Source organism: Triticum aestivum, chromosome 2B (genome assembly GCF_018294505.1).
Source record: "Triticum aestivum cultivar Chinese Spring chromosome 2B, IWGSC CS RefSeq v2.1, whole genome shotgun sequence".
In the NCBI taxonomy this organism is placed as follows: domain Eukaryota; kingdom Viridiplantae; phylum Streptophyta; class Magnoliopsida; order Poales; family Poaceae; genus Triticum; species Triticum aestivum.
The window spans coordinates 647,345,351-647,361,619 of NC_057798.1; the positions used below are offsets into that span (position 1 = coordinate 647,345,351).

The following is a 16,269-nucleotide window of genomic DNA, read 5'->3' on the forward strand; positions in this document are numbered from 1 at the left end:
CCCAATCTGGAGGCACCTTCACCAGGCCTATTCGTAAGTACGGCAAGCACGTGTTCTCCCACAATACGACGTTCTGCTGCGTCAAGCAGCCGCCTGGCGGTCAGAAGGGTGCCTACTACGCCATCCATCACATGCGGGCGATCGTACGGGACCATCATCAACTTCTGCTACCGAGTAAACTCCAAGATTGGGCCGCGAGCGTGTCGGCAATCTAGGACGCGGACCTCCGACAAGAATTCTTTCGCATCCAGTCGGAGTTTGCGGAAATCATCCATCAAGATGTCCTTCGTACCTCGGGGCAGTTCTACCTCAGAAATCAACCGTCCAACAGTGACATCGACACAATGCTACAAATGCAGGATGACAACGCCCGTTCTTTCATGACTCCCACGATAGACGGCGGCTTCATCCACGCTCCGGTCCCTTGAGTCGAGTTGTCTAGTTCTGAAACATCGATTGGCTCATGTTGTAATTAAACTTTAATGAACTTGTAGTATGTCTCTTTGGTTTTGAGAGTCGTTCAACTTAGATGTAATCGATGCTATTAATGTCTTGCTTTTCTCTTCCGATCGTTCTGTTGCATAATTATATATTTCTTATGTATTGTCTGTGAATTGGTACTAACGTTTCGTTTGGCTAGTGCATAGTGATGCCGACGTATGTCGTGTACAAGGGTAAGGTTCCCGGAGTCTACGATGACTGGGAGGAGTGTCGGAGACAGGTTCATCGATTCAGCGGTAACAGTTACAAAGGGTACACCACTAGGGCCGAGGCCGAATCTAGATACGCCCGCTATCTAGCGGGAGAGGGGAGGGAGCATTGGAGGAACCGGATGAAGACGAGTTTCATCGTGATGATGCTCATCGTGATGACCGCAGCTCTCTTCTATGTGATGGTAGTTTAGATGATCGATATCGACTTGTAATGCGAAGACAAACTCGCTACTCGCGGTCTCGAGACTTGTAATATAATGTTCTATCTTTGTTCGGTCTTTTTAATTCGAAGACTAATATGATGAATTGTATTCGGAGACTAATATGATGAATTGTATTCAAAGACTAATCTTTTATTGTATTTGATGAATCTATTGTTGATGTGTGCTGTCTATATTTTGTCAAATTATACATTTTGTAACCTGTGCAAAAAACAGAAAATAAAAAAATAAAAAAAACCTAATATTCATACTAATGGCGCATCACACGACAGTGCGCCATTAGTATGACAGTGCATACTAATGGCGCATCACCGGGTAGTGCGCCATTAGTATGCTGCGGTTACTAATGGCGCATCCAGAGGTGGTGCGCCATTAGTATGCCAAAGCACCTGGGTGTACATGCCAACTGGGAGGCATACTAATGGCGCACCCTCGCATATACTAATGGCGCACCAGGTGGTGCGCCATTAGTATACCAGATACTAATGGCGCACCAGCTGGTGCGCCATTAGTAAAAATTACTAATGGCGTGCTGTCAGTGGCGCACCAGTGATGCGCCATTAATGTCCATATTAGGTGCGCCATTAGTAGTGGTATTTCTAGTAGTGAGAAAAGGAGTGTAATATAATGTTTGAATAGCTTATAATTCAGGAAGAGACACCCCCCCCTAATTCTTGCAAATGTCGAAGCCGTCGCAATACCAATTCCATGTACATGTTTCTGGAATGTTGAAGTTTATAGACTTTGTGAACAAATCAGCGAGGTTGTCGCATGATTTGACTTTGCGGGATGGCCAATATACTGATATTGCATATTAAGTAACATATTTTCATACGAGCAACACAAGCAACAATATCTTTGAGATAAGAGTTGATGGTTCAATGTAACCAATTCCACATGATCGTTGTATGTGGTTCATCATTCTGTGAAACTACAAGAATACAAGTGATGGCTCGTACTTCAAATGATTGGTGGATGTAGCCACAAAGGTCTGTTTTGAAGACGCTCATAGGATGGATATCACACCAAACAGAACACAGAGCATGTCATGATCTGACATGTGGAGATCTGATTGATGTATCTGAAGGTATTGGTGTCTAGATTTCTCTAAAACTGAAAAACTAGGACAATATGTTTGATGCCTTGAAGATATCAAAAGATATTCTTGATTCCCAACCAATTATTTTTGGTGGATCTAATGGTACTAGAATATTGAACCTTGGGTCATAATATCTTAAATTCATTCTTTGATGGTCTAAATGGATCTTTCTCTACGTCTAGAGATTGAACAACCATGAAAGTTATAGATGGATAAGACTTGTCCATAATGAATTCCTGCAATATATTTTGGATATAGACAACACGATGTGCCATAATACATGAGTGAAGGCGCTCGAATTGTAGCTAAAGAAAACAAAAATTACTTACATCTTTCATCTCAAAATCCTTCCATAGATGATTATGTGCTTCATCAATATCTTGTGTGTTGCCAATAATGTTATAACCATCAACATATAGTGATGTAATGTGGTGTCGCAATGAGGATTTCTTGATTAACACATATGAGCAATCATCAGCATTGGACTAATTCTTCTGTATAAGGAACTCACTTAGACGATTGTACCAAATTTGTTTTGACTTTTGTAAGCCATGTAGTGACTTACTGAGTTTACACAATACATGTTGCATTGTTATTTTGGATTGAGAATTGGGATTCCTATGAGGAACATATGTAATACTAGTTGATGTTCAAACACTAAAAATAAACTCTTTCTTACAGTCTTCCTAGTGGGACTTCGTTCCTAGCTAAATCGATCATGGATGTGAAATTTTACGAACGGAATGCATGTCTATATTATTTTTCTTGAAAAGGGGCGCTTTATTACTTAAAAGATTTAAGCAATGCATGTCTACATGATTACATAGGTACCGATCTCAATAGGTGCCGACGACGGATCTGGCCTTGACTCAGTCAGGCTGATTCGTTGTGCTAACGATCTCAATCGCCGTCAGCGGTGCACTGCTCCTGGACTTGATCTGCATCACGAGGATGTCTGGGGCGCCGGGTCTAGGCTTGGTGGTGGTGGCCTTCTTCTTCCTCGGAGTTGGTCGGCCGGCTGGTTGTGCATGGAGTGGGGTCGGTGGGCTTGCATGGTCATGGCGGCGGAGGTCGCAATGGCCGGCGGCTTTACCGGTTGGTGGCGGCGGAACATGGACGGTGACAGCGGCAATGTTCTGTGTGGATCCCCGGGCGGCGACCCTGGATGGTGGCAGTCGGTGAAGCTAGGGCTTCCCGCGGTAGCATGGCGTGGCGCAGTCCCTGTCCAAGGCAGATCTGTGACGGCGATCTAATCTACGGATTGGTTCAGATCAGAGACGGTGATGAGCACACAGGATCCATCTCGGCGGCTCTCGCGGCTTGGCGAGGCGGGGTGGGAGCCCTCCTCCTAGGCTCCAGTGGTGGCACACTCAGGCAGTGGCCGGTGCGCCAGGGATCCTACGGTGGCACTGCTGTTGTGGTTGGTCGCCAGATCTAGGCGGCTAGGTCCGGGACTTTGAAGGCGGTCAAGACGATGCACAGGTTGTCGGGTGGATTACTTGGGACAGATCCGGATGTAAACCCGGTCTTCGGTCGATGGCCGGAGCCGGTGATGACGATGCCCTTATCATCATTTTCTTCATGAAGGCATCATCGAGGTGAAGCTCCCAGCTCCACTCAATACCTCCGGGGGAAACCCTAGATCGGCTGATCGGATGTTGGCGCCAATCATGTGTCGTTACCCCCTTGGGGGCGGCATTCTTGGAGGTGCACTCGGTCTCGCGGGACCAGCGGACGGCTTTTTTGGTGGAGCGGTGCTTCATCCTACACATTGATGGCGACGGATCTCGAGGGTGTGGCGCAGTGCAGATTCGGAGTTCGATGTGCGAGGATGGACTCGCGCAGGAGGACGACGCTGTCTGGCGTCGTGGTGGCGTCGATGGCAGAGAGACCTGGCACGGTAGATGCAACAGTACAACTCTGAAGATGGATTGGTGGCAGGTGGCTGCAGCGGCCTCATACCCGGCAGGCGTCCTGGTTGAGGAGTGCGCTGGACTGGTAGGTGCCCCATACCCGGCATGCGTCCTGGTTGGGACCTCAGGTCTTAAATGTTTAGGTTTGGCTGCGACGTCTGTTTGGTATTAGGCCCAGATTATCAACATTCCTTCATCAACTGGATAGGAGTAGCGACAGATATTGCCTAGACGGTGGCTTTAGTCTTACCATTGTATGATTTTGTAAGATCTTGTGTGAATAATTAATAAAATGGCCGCATACACCGTCCAATGCAGAGGCCGGGGTCCTCCTCCTCCATTTCTAAAAAATTGTCTACACGACTACATGCTTATATCTTTGTGTGTGCATGCATGATTGGTTACCACGTCGGCCTGCAAACTCCGTTGAGGCTATTCATGCCGGTTTGCATGTCGAACTCGCTCTGGGCACTTTCCTATTAGTACTAATACCATAATCATCAAAAAGTTGAAAGGTTCCTCCAGTCTGTGTCGCAAGTTGAAGAAGTTGAAAAGGTTTATCGTTAGCTGCTTGATGATGCATGCATGTGACGGCAGGGTGCGTGTTTTGTCCTGATCGAACATGTCTCTACAATTAGCAATGGCATCCGCCGTCCGGCCGGATCGTCAATTCTGTTTTTTTTTTTCATTTATGTACTCTCTTCTCAAACTAATATAAAAGCATGTGATCTATACGCTCTTATGTTAGTTTATAGAGGGAGTAGGGTTGAGTTAATTTTCAACGAGTAGGAAAAAATTAGGACAGAGAGAAAGCTACTCGAGGCCAGCAGTTGGTCTATAATGATAAGCCGCATATCATTGATGTAGTTTTGCTTATCAACTCATTTCTTCTCTTTCCAGTCTCTGCTAGCTAGCTAGGACATTTGTTTTGTACATGTCTCTCAGATTCTCCCACGATACCAGTACCAGCATTGTACGTAGTTTTTGTAGTTAGCAGTAGCAACCATCCAGATCTCTTAGCTTGCTAACATGGAGGCACCTTGCGACTATCAGCTAGCCGTGGCTGATTACTGGGACGGGAGGCCGGCCATGGAACCAACCGTCTGGGTTCCTGGCCTCCCGTTGCAGATGACAGTTGCTGCTCCTAGCAACAGCGATCTGGTGGTCAGCTCCAGCGGACGGCAGCAGCTGAAGCTGGTTGATGAATACGATCAGTATGCGGTTCAAGTGTTCGAGCGAGCAGCAGAATCACTCAAGGAGAGAGTGGAGGAGATGGAGACGAAGATGCACCTGTTCCCGCCAAGCATGGGAGACCTCGCCGACCACTACGCCGCCCCCAAGGTGGTGTCCATCGGCCCTTACCACCACGGCCGGACCACGGCGCTCCAGGAGATGGAGAGCGTCAAGCATGCGGCCGCCTGTCACTTCGTCAAGGCCACGGGCCGCCCCATCCAGGAGGTGTACTGGGCGGTCTGCACAGTCGCAGAGGAGGCCCGCGCCCACTACGACGCCGGCAAGCTGCGGGGTCTCGGCGACGACGACTTCAAGCCGATGATGTTCCTCGACGGCTGCTTCCTGCTGCAGTACATGCAGTTTTGGTGCAGAGAAAGCGGCGGCGACGAGGACCCGGACATGGATCCGTCGCTGTACAACGCTTTCAGCTCCATCGACCGCCCCATCCTGAGTGACGTGGTGCTGCTTGAGAACCAGCTGCCATGGGTAGTGATTGACGCGCTCTTGAGCTTCTTGCCCCCGCCTGGCCTGGACATGGAGACGCTCATCGGGCGCGTGAAACAGACTCTGCAAACCCGCCAGGTTCGTTATTTTGATGCTCCCACATTGGACTACAAACCGCCGCATCTCCTTGGCCTCCTACGGCACCACATTGTAGGAAGCAATGACACCAAGAAGTCAGAGCCGGAGCTATCTGAAAGAGCCAAGGAATTGTCCGTTTCCGTGAGCGCCATGGAGCTTGCAGAGATCGGCATCGAGATCACGGCCACCAAAGCTACCCGAGAGGGCGCCGAGCTAAGGAATATGGGCGTCCGGAGATCAGCGTACCTCACCGGCGAGCTCTTCTTGGCGCCACTGTCGCTAAACGACGCGAACGCGACCTTCCTCGTCAACATGGCGGCTCTGGAGCAGTGCACGACCCCAGACTTCTTTGGGGAGGACGAGGAGAAGTCTGCCGTCTGCTCCTACCTCTGCCTCCTGGGCATGGTGACGGACAGCGAGGAGGATGTGCAGCAGCTGCGGAAGAAGGGCATCTTGCAGGGAGGAGCAGGGCTCAGCAACAGGGACGCGCTCGACTTGCTCAACAAGCTCGAGAACCGGCTGCGGCCCGGAACCCACTATCTGAGCACCATGATCCTCATCCAGAACTACAAGACCGATAGGTGGAAGCGGATCCAGTTTCACAAGTTTCATTACAACCACCGCAAAGCCATCTTCTTGACGTTCTCCGGCATTGCTGGATTTGCCAGTTTCCTCGGGACGCTCAAGTCTCTCAAGTAATTCTTGCTCTTGTTCCAACTGCTGAATATTTAGCTATGGTGCTAAATATTTCCTTTATGTATTTTGCGCCCATCTTGTAAACAATATTTGTATCGGTTTTGCTGAATATGAGGTGCCTGGATTTTTGCTGGTGTCAGTCGCTTTTTGCAAAGTGCAACGCGAGGCCGAAGGCGGGGATGGCACGAGGAGCGCCAACAAGAAGCGCCGGCTACGGCGAGGCCGAGCCATGTATGAGATGGAGCCAGCGATAGCCGGTGGAAGCGAGTCTGAAACTTAACCGGGGTGGCAGGGGTGCAGAAGGGTCGCCAGAGTTGTTCATCAGGACAGGGCTTAGAGGGATGACCGGGGTGGCGGCTAGTATGATGGTGGGAAGAGGTGGAGGGGAGGACGGGATGGCAAGGCGGCGATAACTGCCAGCCACGAGGTGTGGAGGCAGGCAGTTAGGGCATCTCCAGCCGCGCCTCCAGGAAGGTCTCCCCAGGCGATTTTTTCGCGTCGGCGCCGAAAAAACGGCCCAGTCGCGTCCGCAGGAGCCCGATTTTCGCCGGCTTGGGCCGAAAACAGCGCTGGCGGACCCAACCCGAACCCGGCGCGCTGGGGGGCGCCCGGGGGCGCCGGGGCGAGCTGTTTTGGCGCGAAAAAGACGCGGGCCAGCCGCGTCAGCGACTCGGCGCCTCGTCTTCCCCCAACGGCCTCGGTTCCCACGGGGAATCAATGGCAAGGCTGCCGCCGGGCAGCCTTGCCATTGATTCCTCACGGGCGGCGCTTCACGGGATGGCGCGCCGACGCCTCCCCTCCCTTGCACGCGTACACACGGGCGCGGCCCGGCTATAAAAGCCGGCGGCCTCCACTCGCCTGTGCCCACACCAGCCCCGCCCCTCGCCGCCGTCCAGCCCCTCCCTCTCCCTGCCTCTCCCGAGCGCCGCCGCCCAGCCCCTCCCTCTACCTCTCCCGAGCCCGCCCAGCCCCGTCGTTGCCATGGCAGAACGCTTCCCCGGAGACGAGGCGGCGGCCAACGGCTTCGGCCGCCGTTCGCTCCGCGGACAGGAGTCCTGGCTCCTGTTCCAGGCGAACATCCCGGCGCCGCTGGACATGCGCGCCGGGCCAACGGGGTGGAGACTCAGCGCCGGGGGAGTGCCCATTCCCCCGTTGCCCGACGCCGGCGAAGCCGAAGTATTTCGCCGAGGAGGTCGAGATCGTGCGCGCGTCCCTCACCGACGCCCAACTCTCCCTCCCCCAGTACGCCGCCGACAACCACGCGGCCTGGGCGGCGTATTTCGAGCGCCGCCAGCAGCAGCGATTGGCGTCCACCAACGGCACGCCGGTGGTCGGCGGCCGGCAGAACAGCGAGGGGCGCCACCTATGGTGGGGCGTCCCCGGCCGCACACTCGAGGGCGTGCTCACGTACCTCGAGGGCGGCAACGACCCGCCGTTGGCGTACCCCCCGGCGCAGCACCGACGCGTCGGGCCATGGGCGCCAAGGAGGTTCGGGTCCTCCTCCTCCTCTTCCTCCTCCCGATCCTCATCGCACTCCTCCGGCACTCCGGCCCTGCTCGGCGTCAAGGCCGAGCCCGCGGCGGAGTCGCCGCTCGGCCGGCGCACTCGCATCGCCGGCATCGTCATCAACGAGGTCGGCCGGCGCGCCTCCTCCTCGTCGGCTCCTCCGCGCTTCGTCAAGCCAAAGACGGAGCCGGGGCTGGCGCTGGTGAAGACGGAGCCGGGGCTGGCGCCGGTGAAGGCGGAGTTCGACGACGACGACGCGGCCCTAGAATGGGCGCGCCAGGACTCCATTGCGATGGAGAAGGCGCGCCGAGAGAAGGTGAAGGAGCGCCAGCGCGCCGCCCTGCGCCGCTTCGAGGAGCGCCGACACGGCCGCGATGAAGACGGGGTCGTCGTCCTATGCGACAGCGACGCTGACGACGACGACGCGCCGCTGCCAGTCCGCCATGGCGACGCCGGGTCCAGCAGGGGCCCCGCGTCAAGGAGGAGAAGGCCGACAACGACGATGGCGGAGACGACTTCAGCCCCTTTCTTTTTTAGATTAGGTTAATGTAATGAAAATGCGCGAATTTCGCCGAAATTAGCCATGTTTAGCCGAAATTTAACTACTTTTTATCATAACTTCGCCGAACGGCCCTTTTTTTTTAATACGCGCCTGGGGGCGGCCCTGGGGGCCGACGGCTGGGGACCAACTCGCCCCCAGGACCATTTTTTGCGCCGGCTCACCCCCAGACGGCGCTTTTAGACGCCCCCTAGGGGCCAACGGCTGGAGATGCCCTTAGAGCTGGGTAGGCCGCGTGAAAGGAGGAGGAACCTTCGTGAGGAGGAGGAAGAAGCTGCGGGAGGAAGAAAATAAACAATTGGCTGCACGCTCCTAGCTATTGGATGCTGACTGGATTGTCCATAGGAAAAGTGACTGGCTTTGGATGTTTTTTTAGATACATGATGTATAGGTGGTTTCTATTTGTATTTGTCAATGCGAAAAGCTCTGATATAACTCCGGTTATTGGCTTGGCCTTGTGAGCCAAATTAATGGTACTAGTTGTTACATATCACTTGATGAGTAACTTGTGTTGAGTTGCTTTGGTTGAAGCCATCGTCCAACCCCTAATTGAACAACAACAACAACAACAACAACAACAACAACAACAACAACAACAACAACAAGGGCGATTGTTTCACTTACATATACGGAGGTCTCCATCATATCCAAGTGCTCGTAGTGTTCCAAGATTGGGCCGGGACAGTTTGTAGCTCAGTTCCCTTTCTAGTTAATTCTTTTAACAATTGCCATTCTGTACTACCAAATATATAAAACAACAACAACTAATTGAGAGGATATGGTAGTATATGGTTAGTGGTAATTGCATGCATACCTTGTCACTAATTAGTGGTGACTGGTGAGAGGTAGTTGGCAGTAGCACTGCCACCAACCATGCATGTGCCTACCACGTACGCAATAGGCTGTACCATCAGGGTGAGGCGTAGATGAAGTCATAAATCAATTGAGTAACGCTATGTTAAGGTTAGTCTCTTCTGGCCAACTGAGCCAAGAAGACAGCTCATTGCATTTGAACAAGTATACTAGACCGATGTTCCGCACTACGCACACGTGATCTATAATGTTGTTATACACTTCCTCATTGGTGGGGCGCTTGTGTCTGAGTTAATCAGCATTCGATCGAGCAGAAATGGATATGTGCTTCGTGTTTTTTTCCCCTTAGCTTTCCAGCAAAGCTGAGCCAGGAGTATGGCCTCTGATATAGTAGATCGGGATCGCGCCCTCGCGCGAGGGTGCCGGTCCCAACATTTTGGTAAAGCAAGTAGTGCTAAGTTAGTAGAAATCTGCGTTTAGCGTATGAAACATAATAACAAACTAGAGTGAAGAAGAAACGTTGGTTTGTGATAAAACATAATGGAGTTCAATATCGACATGAAATTACAAGGCAACATTGAGTTCAGCATGTTCATAAGACCACAAAAGATAACCACTCATCATTAAGTTCGGTACCAAAAGCATTAATATAGGATAGGAAGGAATGAAAGTAGAAACATAATGCAGAGTCATGCTTTTAGCAGAGAGAACGATTATCTTTGACATAGAACTTGTACTTGTGGATTAGTAGGTGATATGAGCACGCCGCGGTATAGTACATGTGGATTAGTAGGTGATATGAACTTGTACATTGTGGAATTTTACCTCCGCTGTCAGTATAGTAGCTCAAAGCTTGACGCATCAAGTTTGGCAAAAAGGATTAGATCAAAAGAATTGCGGTATGATAAATCAGAATTAGAGCAAGCCATTTATATAGAAAGCAGCACACTCCATATGTCGTTCATAATAATTAGATCAAGTCATTTGTACATACAGAGATTGAAGGCTGAGTAGTGCATTAGAGGGTAGTTGTACAGTACAGAATACATATCCCATTACTTTGGACAGAAATGTAGAAAAGCATAATCACACTGATTTGTTCTGTGAGTACATCCTTCGACGGTAAATGGCTCTACGAATTCCAAGATGATCCAACATGATATAAAGAATGATCCTGGCTGAGATTCTCACAATAGTATGGTCAACCTGAGTCGTCGGAAATGGTTTAGAGACAACATAAGTAAGTGGTTGAAATGTATAAACGGTAAAAGAAAGTACATGTGCAGGACAATAGACCAATTCCAATTGGATTTCTTGTAGAAACAAAGATACATGATACAAATCCTACAAAGCAAGTTGATAATTCTCATCAAACCTTGATAGGTGGACGAACCCAATAAGAACTAAAAACTTTGGCGCCATATTCTGCTATGTTTCTTTAATTCTTTTCAACATGAGAATGCAAGAAACTCATTTCCTTGTGAAACCTCAGACATTAATGGATACCCCATGGAGTCAATCCCGATATATGGCATGTATCACTATCAAGCTAGCACACACAGTTCATCTATAAAATCTACTCCTATAAACTAAATCAAGCTAGTATACATAGTTCATATCCAAATAGGATTACATCTATTGGGTTCTAGTTACCCAAATCCAACCAAAGATCCTCACAAGCGAGGTGGGGGGCATAGAAGAGCAAAAGGAGCTTACTTGCAAGAAGAAGTCAGACTCCAGGGTCGCGCAAGTGCTAGACATGCCATCACAAGCACCATTACGGCTCTTGATCCAGATCCCCTCCTTCACCGTATGATGCCACTTGAAAATAGACCATTTTACTGGGTGGGAAAAAGCATGGCTCATAGGCACTGTGGAGGCTCCATCCTTTACACAAAGGTGTAGAAAAGGCAACTCATCTCCAAACAAAATAACTTGAAATAATTCTTTCTTTGGAACTGCTTAATTTAAATGCATGCAGCTCTTTATTTGTTTAGGATATATGCAAGAATTTCTAGTAAGTTCTACATGGAAAGAACTGAACACAACTCGACAGCAAGACAATCTCATGTTTAAGTTGAAGTTGAAACTGTATGCTCAATATTTATGAAATTGGGCGCTCAATATGTGTCTAACCATATCTATCACGGGCCTTTGTCACAGAAACAGGGTAAGTAATCGAGTACCAATACCACATCACCATGGGTAAGCAGTCCTATTTATTTTCATAATAAATACACCATCACCAAGGAACATACTCAGTTTTGAAGCAATGTGTATATCCTATTATAATGTTTGGTAACTGATCATAAACACTAAGGAGCAAAGCAAGTGTGCACGAGTCCTTTTTAGTATACAGAACATCATCCTAGCATTAGAAGCAAGAAAAAAAATCACCTGCCGCCTGAGCTCTGATTTTCACATGCCTAAAACATTTTGCAATTCATATATAAACCCAAAACAATATAATGATACATTTATAAAACTCTCTGCAGATCACGTATAAACCAAAATCAATATAGTGATGCATTCCTAAAACCCATTGCAATTGATGTATAAACCTTGAAGGATTATTGTAGATTTTGCCTAAACACGTATCTAGCAAGAAAGCAGACGGGCGCACATCGTGCTGCCGACGCTGCCGGACCAAGGGCCCATGTGTCCCCCGCCCCCATAAACCAGGACATGCACCACAGGTCCTGCACCGTGCCAGATCTGGCCGGGCAAACGCCTGCCGGCCACCACCAAAGCAGGGAAGACCCCGCAGCCGCCGCAAATCACCGGGCCACAGGGGGAGAGCGGTGAAGTGTGAACCTGGAACCCCGGTGGAGTCGAGATGAAGGCGGCAAAGCTCCGACAATGGCCATCACATGATAAGTAATGGAAAAAAACCCAAATTAGCGGATCTTTTATGCATATCCGCTGCAATAGATTCAAATAACACTAATCGAAAAGCAAGGATGTAGCTTTACAGGACCAACCAGTAGCTAAGAAATCAGGGGCTAAACAATTATCTTGTCTAAGAGCTAGTACATACTACATAATGAATACTGCAGCAAGAATTAATAAACACTTGACCAGTCCAACCAAATTAATAGGTTATAATACTACACCATGTCTTGACCAGCTCCAAACTAAATTCTATTTGGATTTTGTGTAAACGAAGCCTAGTTATACTACTACAATAACCTAGAACCACTAAAGCACCCACACAAACATTCACAGTATCCTCATCTTGATGAAAGCAAAAATGTATCATATAGCACGCACGCACACAAATAGTCACAATATCCTCATCTTGATGAAAGCGAAAATGTATCATATAGCACGCACGCACACAAACAATCACATTATCCTCATCTTGCTGAAAGCAAAAGATGTAAATGCATACCTTGACCTGGAACGGTATGGTCCAGTCTCAGTTGACAGTCTTGATGATTCATGTTGGCCTTTAGATATGTTTTTGAACAACAATTTTTCTTGCTACTTGTAGAAGACAACATCCTTCACATAACCACCATCTAAGCACTCCGCCAATGGAAGGCCATCAGTGATACAGGCTATCAAAAAGATAACAAGACACAAGCAAAAGTGCCACCTGCACAAAAAAGCAGAGGAGAGCTAGTAAATACTTGTAACACTAGTGCACTTTGAGCTTGGATGCGTCGCGACAGCCAAGCCTTGCCGCATACCATCATTTACATGACTAAGCAAACTTAGAACAAGCATGACCTGAGAATATTTAAAAAGCCTAATACAAACACTTAATATGCCTAAGCATGGCACCATAATCCAATGATCAGCAGTACATAATTCAATGATCAACATCACACATAGCCATGGCACACAACAAGCAAGTCTTCAACGAAAACACATGTTTTGCAAAGCAAGTCTCTCCCCGTCATAGATTCTTCTCTTCAACCCGGACAATAATAATTAGTAATATGATTTGACTCATACATCACATTAATTGGCTCAAAAAAAAGGAGACATGCATAGTTGAGCTGGCTATTGTACAACATGCGAACAACTAACACCTATCTATAGAACATAAAAGAGAGAAGCTCAAAATTAACAGCATTGAACCAACATCTATCTACAGAACATAAAAGAGAAGCTGAACCAACAAAGGTTGGATGCAACTCCCAGTTGCTTACTCAGTAGAATTCGACAAAACAGAAGGCATAAAAATAAATTTAGCAAGCAGGTGAACTACTAACTTCGGTTGGTCATGAGCCAAGATGCATACCCGTGCAATGAAGAAGAATGTAGCAGGCAATCGAATTAATATACGGAGAAGATGAATAAAATGAGGTAATCAACAGCTTAGGCGTGGAGTCCCGGTTGTCGATGGAAAGCGCCTACTGCTCCAAATCAAACAAACAAATATGTTTAGCCCACCAAGAATAGGAGCACGAACCAAACAGTGCCTATCCCGTCGCAATTTTAGGCGGTGAGCTAACTGAGGTACAAACTGAGACACCGTTCAATCGTTCAGTAGCAAAACAAGCTCATTAACTGAGACACCGTTCAATCATTCAGTAGCAAAACAAGCTTATTATCTAGCTAGTACAGTAGTGCATGACCATCCATCATGCACACACGCATCATGCAGGCACGACCAAATATGAATATTTTGTGTGAGGGAATCATCGAAACCTTGCTTTGGCAGGACTAAAGAGCTCTTGAATGTTTTGAAGATAGGCAAAGAATTAGCTATGCTACCCACGAGGTCTAGCTAGCATCCGGAGCGAGCATTGACAAAACACACATTACGTTAACAAAATGATAAGAGTATCATCAGGATCATTACGCTGTTGCTGAAGTAGCATGTTCGTTGTTTCTGCTCCGTGGCTGTTCTACACAAAACCGCCTTGAAAACCTGAAGAAGAAGAATAAAAAGCTAGTTAGGCGAAAACACAAGGAACCGAGATGGCTTGGTCTAAAAGGCTTCAACTGAAAGCTAAGAGTTAGGCTGGAATCTAAATGCAGCATGTGCACATTGGTCGCACGTGCCAAATCAGCGATGAATGAATGAGCTACTTTTGCAGCACAGAAAGCAAACACAAGCAAACAGTACATAAAGCCTGGCTTTGCAAAAGCAAATATTAAAGGTTGAACATTCAGTGGCAAATATAATATAATGGTAAGAAAATAACGCCAATTGTGGCATCAAACAAATTGACAGCAAGATTTTCTCATCTTGGGCATGGAGAACCCTATGTAAACTGAACCAAGACAATGGATTGAGATTTTGCCTAGGTAGGACCAACCAACAACCATGGCAAGAACGAGTTGGAAGCTAGCTCAGTCGATGAATTTGTTGCAGGTGATACAAATAAAGAACCCAACAGTTGTACCATCCATGTGTGTCTCTCTCTGGAACAAGAAAAACAGAGTTTGCCCTCATCTTATTTATAGTCTGCCAGTGTTACAAGCTAACTGAAATAACGATTCAGCCGGACACGATCAAGCTAACAGTTGCGCCATCCCACAACTACTCACGCATCCACTAAGCCGCCGCACTCGCTGCTGCTATTGCGTGCCATCCCACGAATGCGGATGCAGGAACAGGAAACAACTCCATCCACTTGAACAAGCTCAAGCTGCATGTTCCTGTTTCTCTCTGACGATACTGTACATCTAATTGTGCAGCGGGATTAAAACGGCTAACAAAGAATAACCACCCCTGCACCCAAACCAACCCCGGAGGGAGGAGAAGAGAGCAGAGGAGGTGGCGGTGCATCAAATCTACAGCAGCAAGAGCGCACAAATGTCAACCTACAGCAGCAGTAGCAACACATCTCTCGCTATGGATGGATGAATAGTAACATCAAGCAGTGTAGGGAGCAATTTGTAGAGAGTAGCAGCAACACACCTTTCTTCTCTGGGACGCCACAGACAGAGGAGGAGCAGCCAACCTAAAAAGCTTGGGGACGCCATGACCTCATCCAGCACTGGGCTTGGGGGGGGGGGGGAGTCCCGAGGTACAGCGATGGTGGACACTGGATCCGGCACCGCCGAGGGAGAGACGTCCGAGCAGCTGCTGTTGCGGCAACCTCCGCTCCTCCTGGCGATGGAACGCTCGAGCTCGACGGGAGCAGCGACATTACTGGAGGTGATGGCGGCGGGGAGCAGATGGGTGTGGGCGCGGCAGCCGCTACCGCCGTCGCCGGATTAGGAGCGAGTGAGGGAGGGGGGAGGCGGCTGCGGGAGGAGAGGAAGCGAGCGAGGGAGGAGGCGGCGGGGCGGCACGGCAGGGAGGCGGGAGGAAGGAGGAGAGGGCGGCGCGGTCGCGGGAGAAGGAGGCGGCGGCTAGGCCGACCTCGTCGTGCGCGGCCGCCATCTCTCTAGATGGGTGGCGTGAGGCCGGGGATGGGTGCCCGGGCGAGCGGCGGCGGCGGTGCCGGCGGCAGTTCAGGGAGGCGGGCGCGGGGTAGGGTTTGGAGGAGGAGAGAGGTGAGGACGGGGCGCGCGTGCGGGAGGAGCGGGCGCGAGTGCCGGAGTGCGCAAGGAGGCGGCGGCTAGGTCATCTCCAGAGGAGCCACTCTTATTTATACCTTGGTGTGTGAAATGACAGAAATGCCCTAGGAGCAGCGTAATTACGCGCGGTGGCACGAACGAGACGGTAACTATTCATTCCAACAGTAACTTTTTTTGATCCGACGGCCCAGCTTTCTCCAGATGTCGATCCAACGAACGAAAACGCATCAAGGGAAATGATCCGACGGCCGAGAGTCGCTGAGCTCTGAGGAGGCTCGGTGGAGGTTTCATCTCTTATTTCTGGATGCCAAGAAAAAGGCACAAGCTTTATGCACGTTGGGCAGCGTGCCTTCTCTTTTCGGTGTAGGTTGCACCTTGCACAGAAAGAAACTCATAGTGCATTCACACAGTTGGGCATCGAAACGGAAAATTGCGCCGTTGCGGTGGGTAC

General features: G+C 49.3%; 2 protein-coding genes across 6 annotated transcripts; one reads left to right on the forward strand and one right to left on the reverse strand.

Annotated features, from left to right (window-relative positions):
• Positions 1-4,917: 4,917 nt before the first annotated feature.
• Positions 4,918-6,574, forward strand: LOC123041885 (uncharacterized). Its single transcript, XM_044464442.1, has one exon. The coding sequence runs from the start codon at positions 4,976-4,978 to the stop codon at positions 6,458-6,460; it is 1,485 nt and encodes a 494-aa protein (XP_044320377.1). The 5' UTR covers positions 4,918-4,975; the 3' UTR covers positions 6,461-6,574.
• A 3,666-nt stretch (positions 6,575-10,240) lies between these two features.
• LOC123046484 (uncharacterized) lies at positions 10,241-15,852 on the reverse strand. 5 transcript variants are annotated; one of them, XR_006422358.1, is made up of 6 exons: positions 15,214-15,852; positions 14,149-14,217; positions 13,585-13,699; positions 12,727-12,933; positions 11,052-11,222; positions 10,241-10,541 (listed from the first exon to the last, which is right to left on the reverse strand). XR_006422358.1 is itself a non-coding variant. In XM_044469866.1 (5 exons), exons 1-5 carry the CDS (start codon positions 15,443-15,445, stop codon positions 10,422-10,424), a joined length of 486 nt encoding a protein of 161 aa, XP_044325801.1. In that variant the 5' UTR covers positions 15,446-15,852; the 3' UTR covers positions 10,241-10,421. The 5 variants fall into 5 exon arrangements, 1 of the variants encoding a protein (XP_044325801.1); XR_006422361.1 differs by lacking the exon at positions 13,585-13,699 and having other exon boundaries at positions 11,052-11,176; XR_006422357.1 differs by lacking the exon at positions 13,585-13,699.
• Positions 15,853-16,269: the final 417 nt, after the last annotated feature.

Coding starts and splice junctions, on each gene's coding strand:
- LOC123041885 (XM_044464442.1), top strand. CDS start 4,976: ATGGAGGCACCTTGCGACTATCAGCTAGCCGTGGCTGATTACTGGGAC.
- LOC123046484 (XM_044469866.1), bottom strand. CDS start 15,445: ATGTCGCTGCTCCCGTCGAGCTCGAGCGTTCCATCGCCAGGAGGAGCG. Junction 11,223..14,148: donor CATGCTACTTCAGCAACAGC/GTAATGATCCTG, acceptor CTTTGTGTAAAG/GATGGAGCCTCCACAGTGCC. Junction 10,542..11,051: donor AGTCTGACTTCTTCTTGCAA/GTAAGCTCCTTT, acceptor CCGACGACTCAG/GTTGACCATACTATTGTGAG.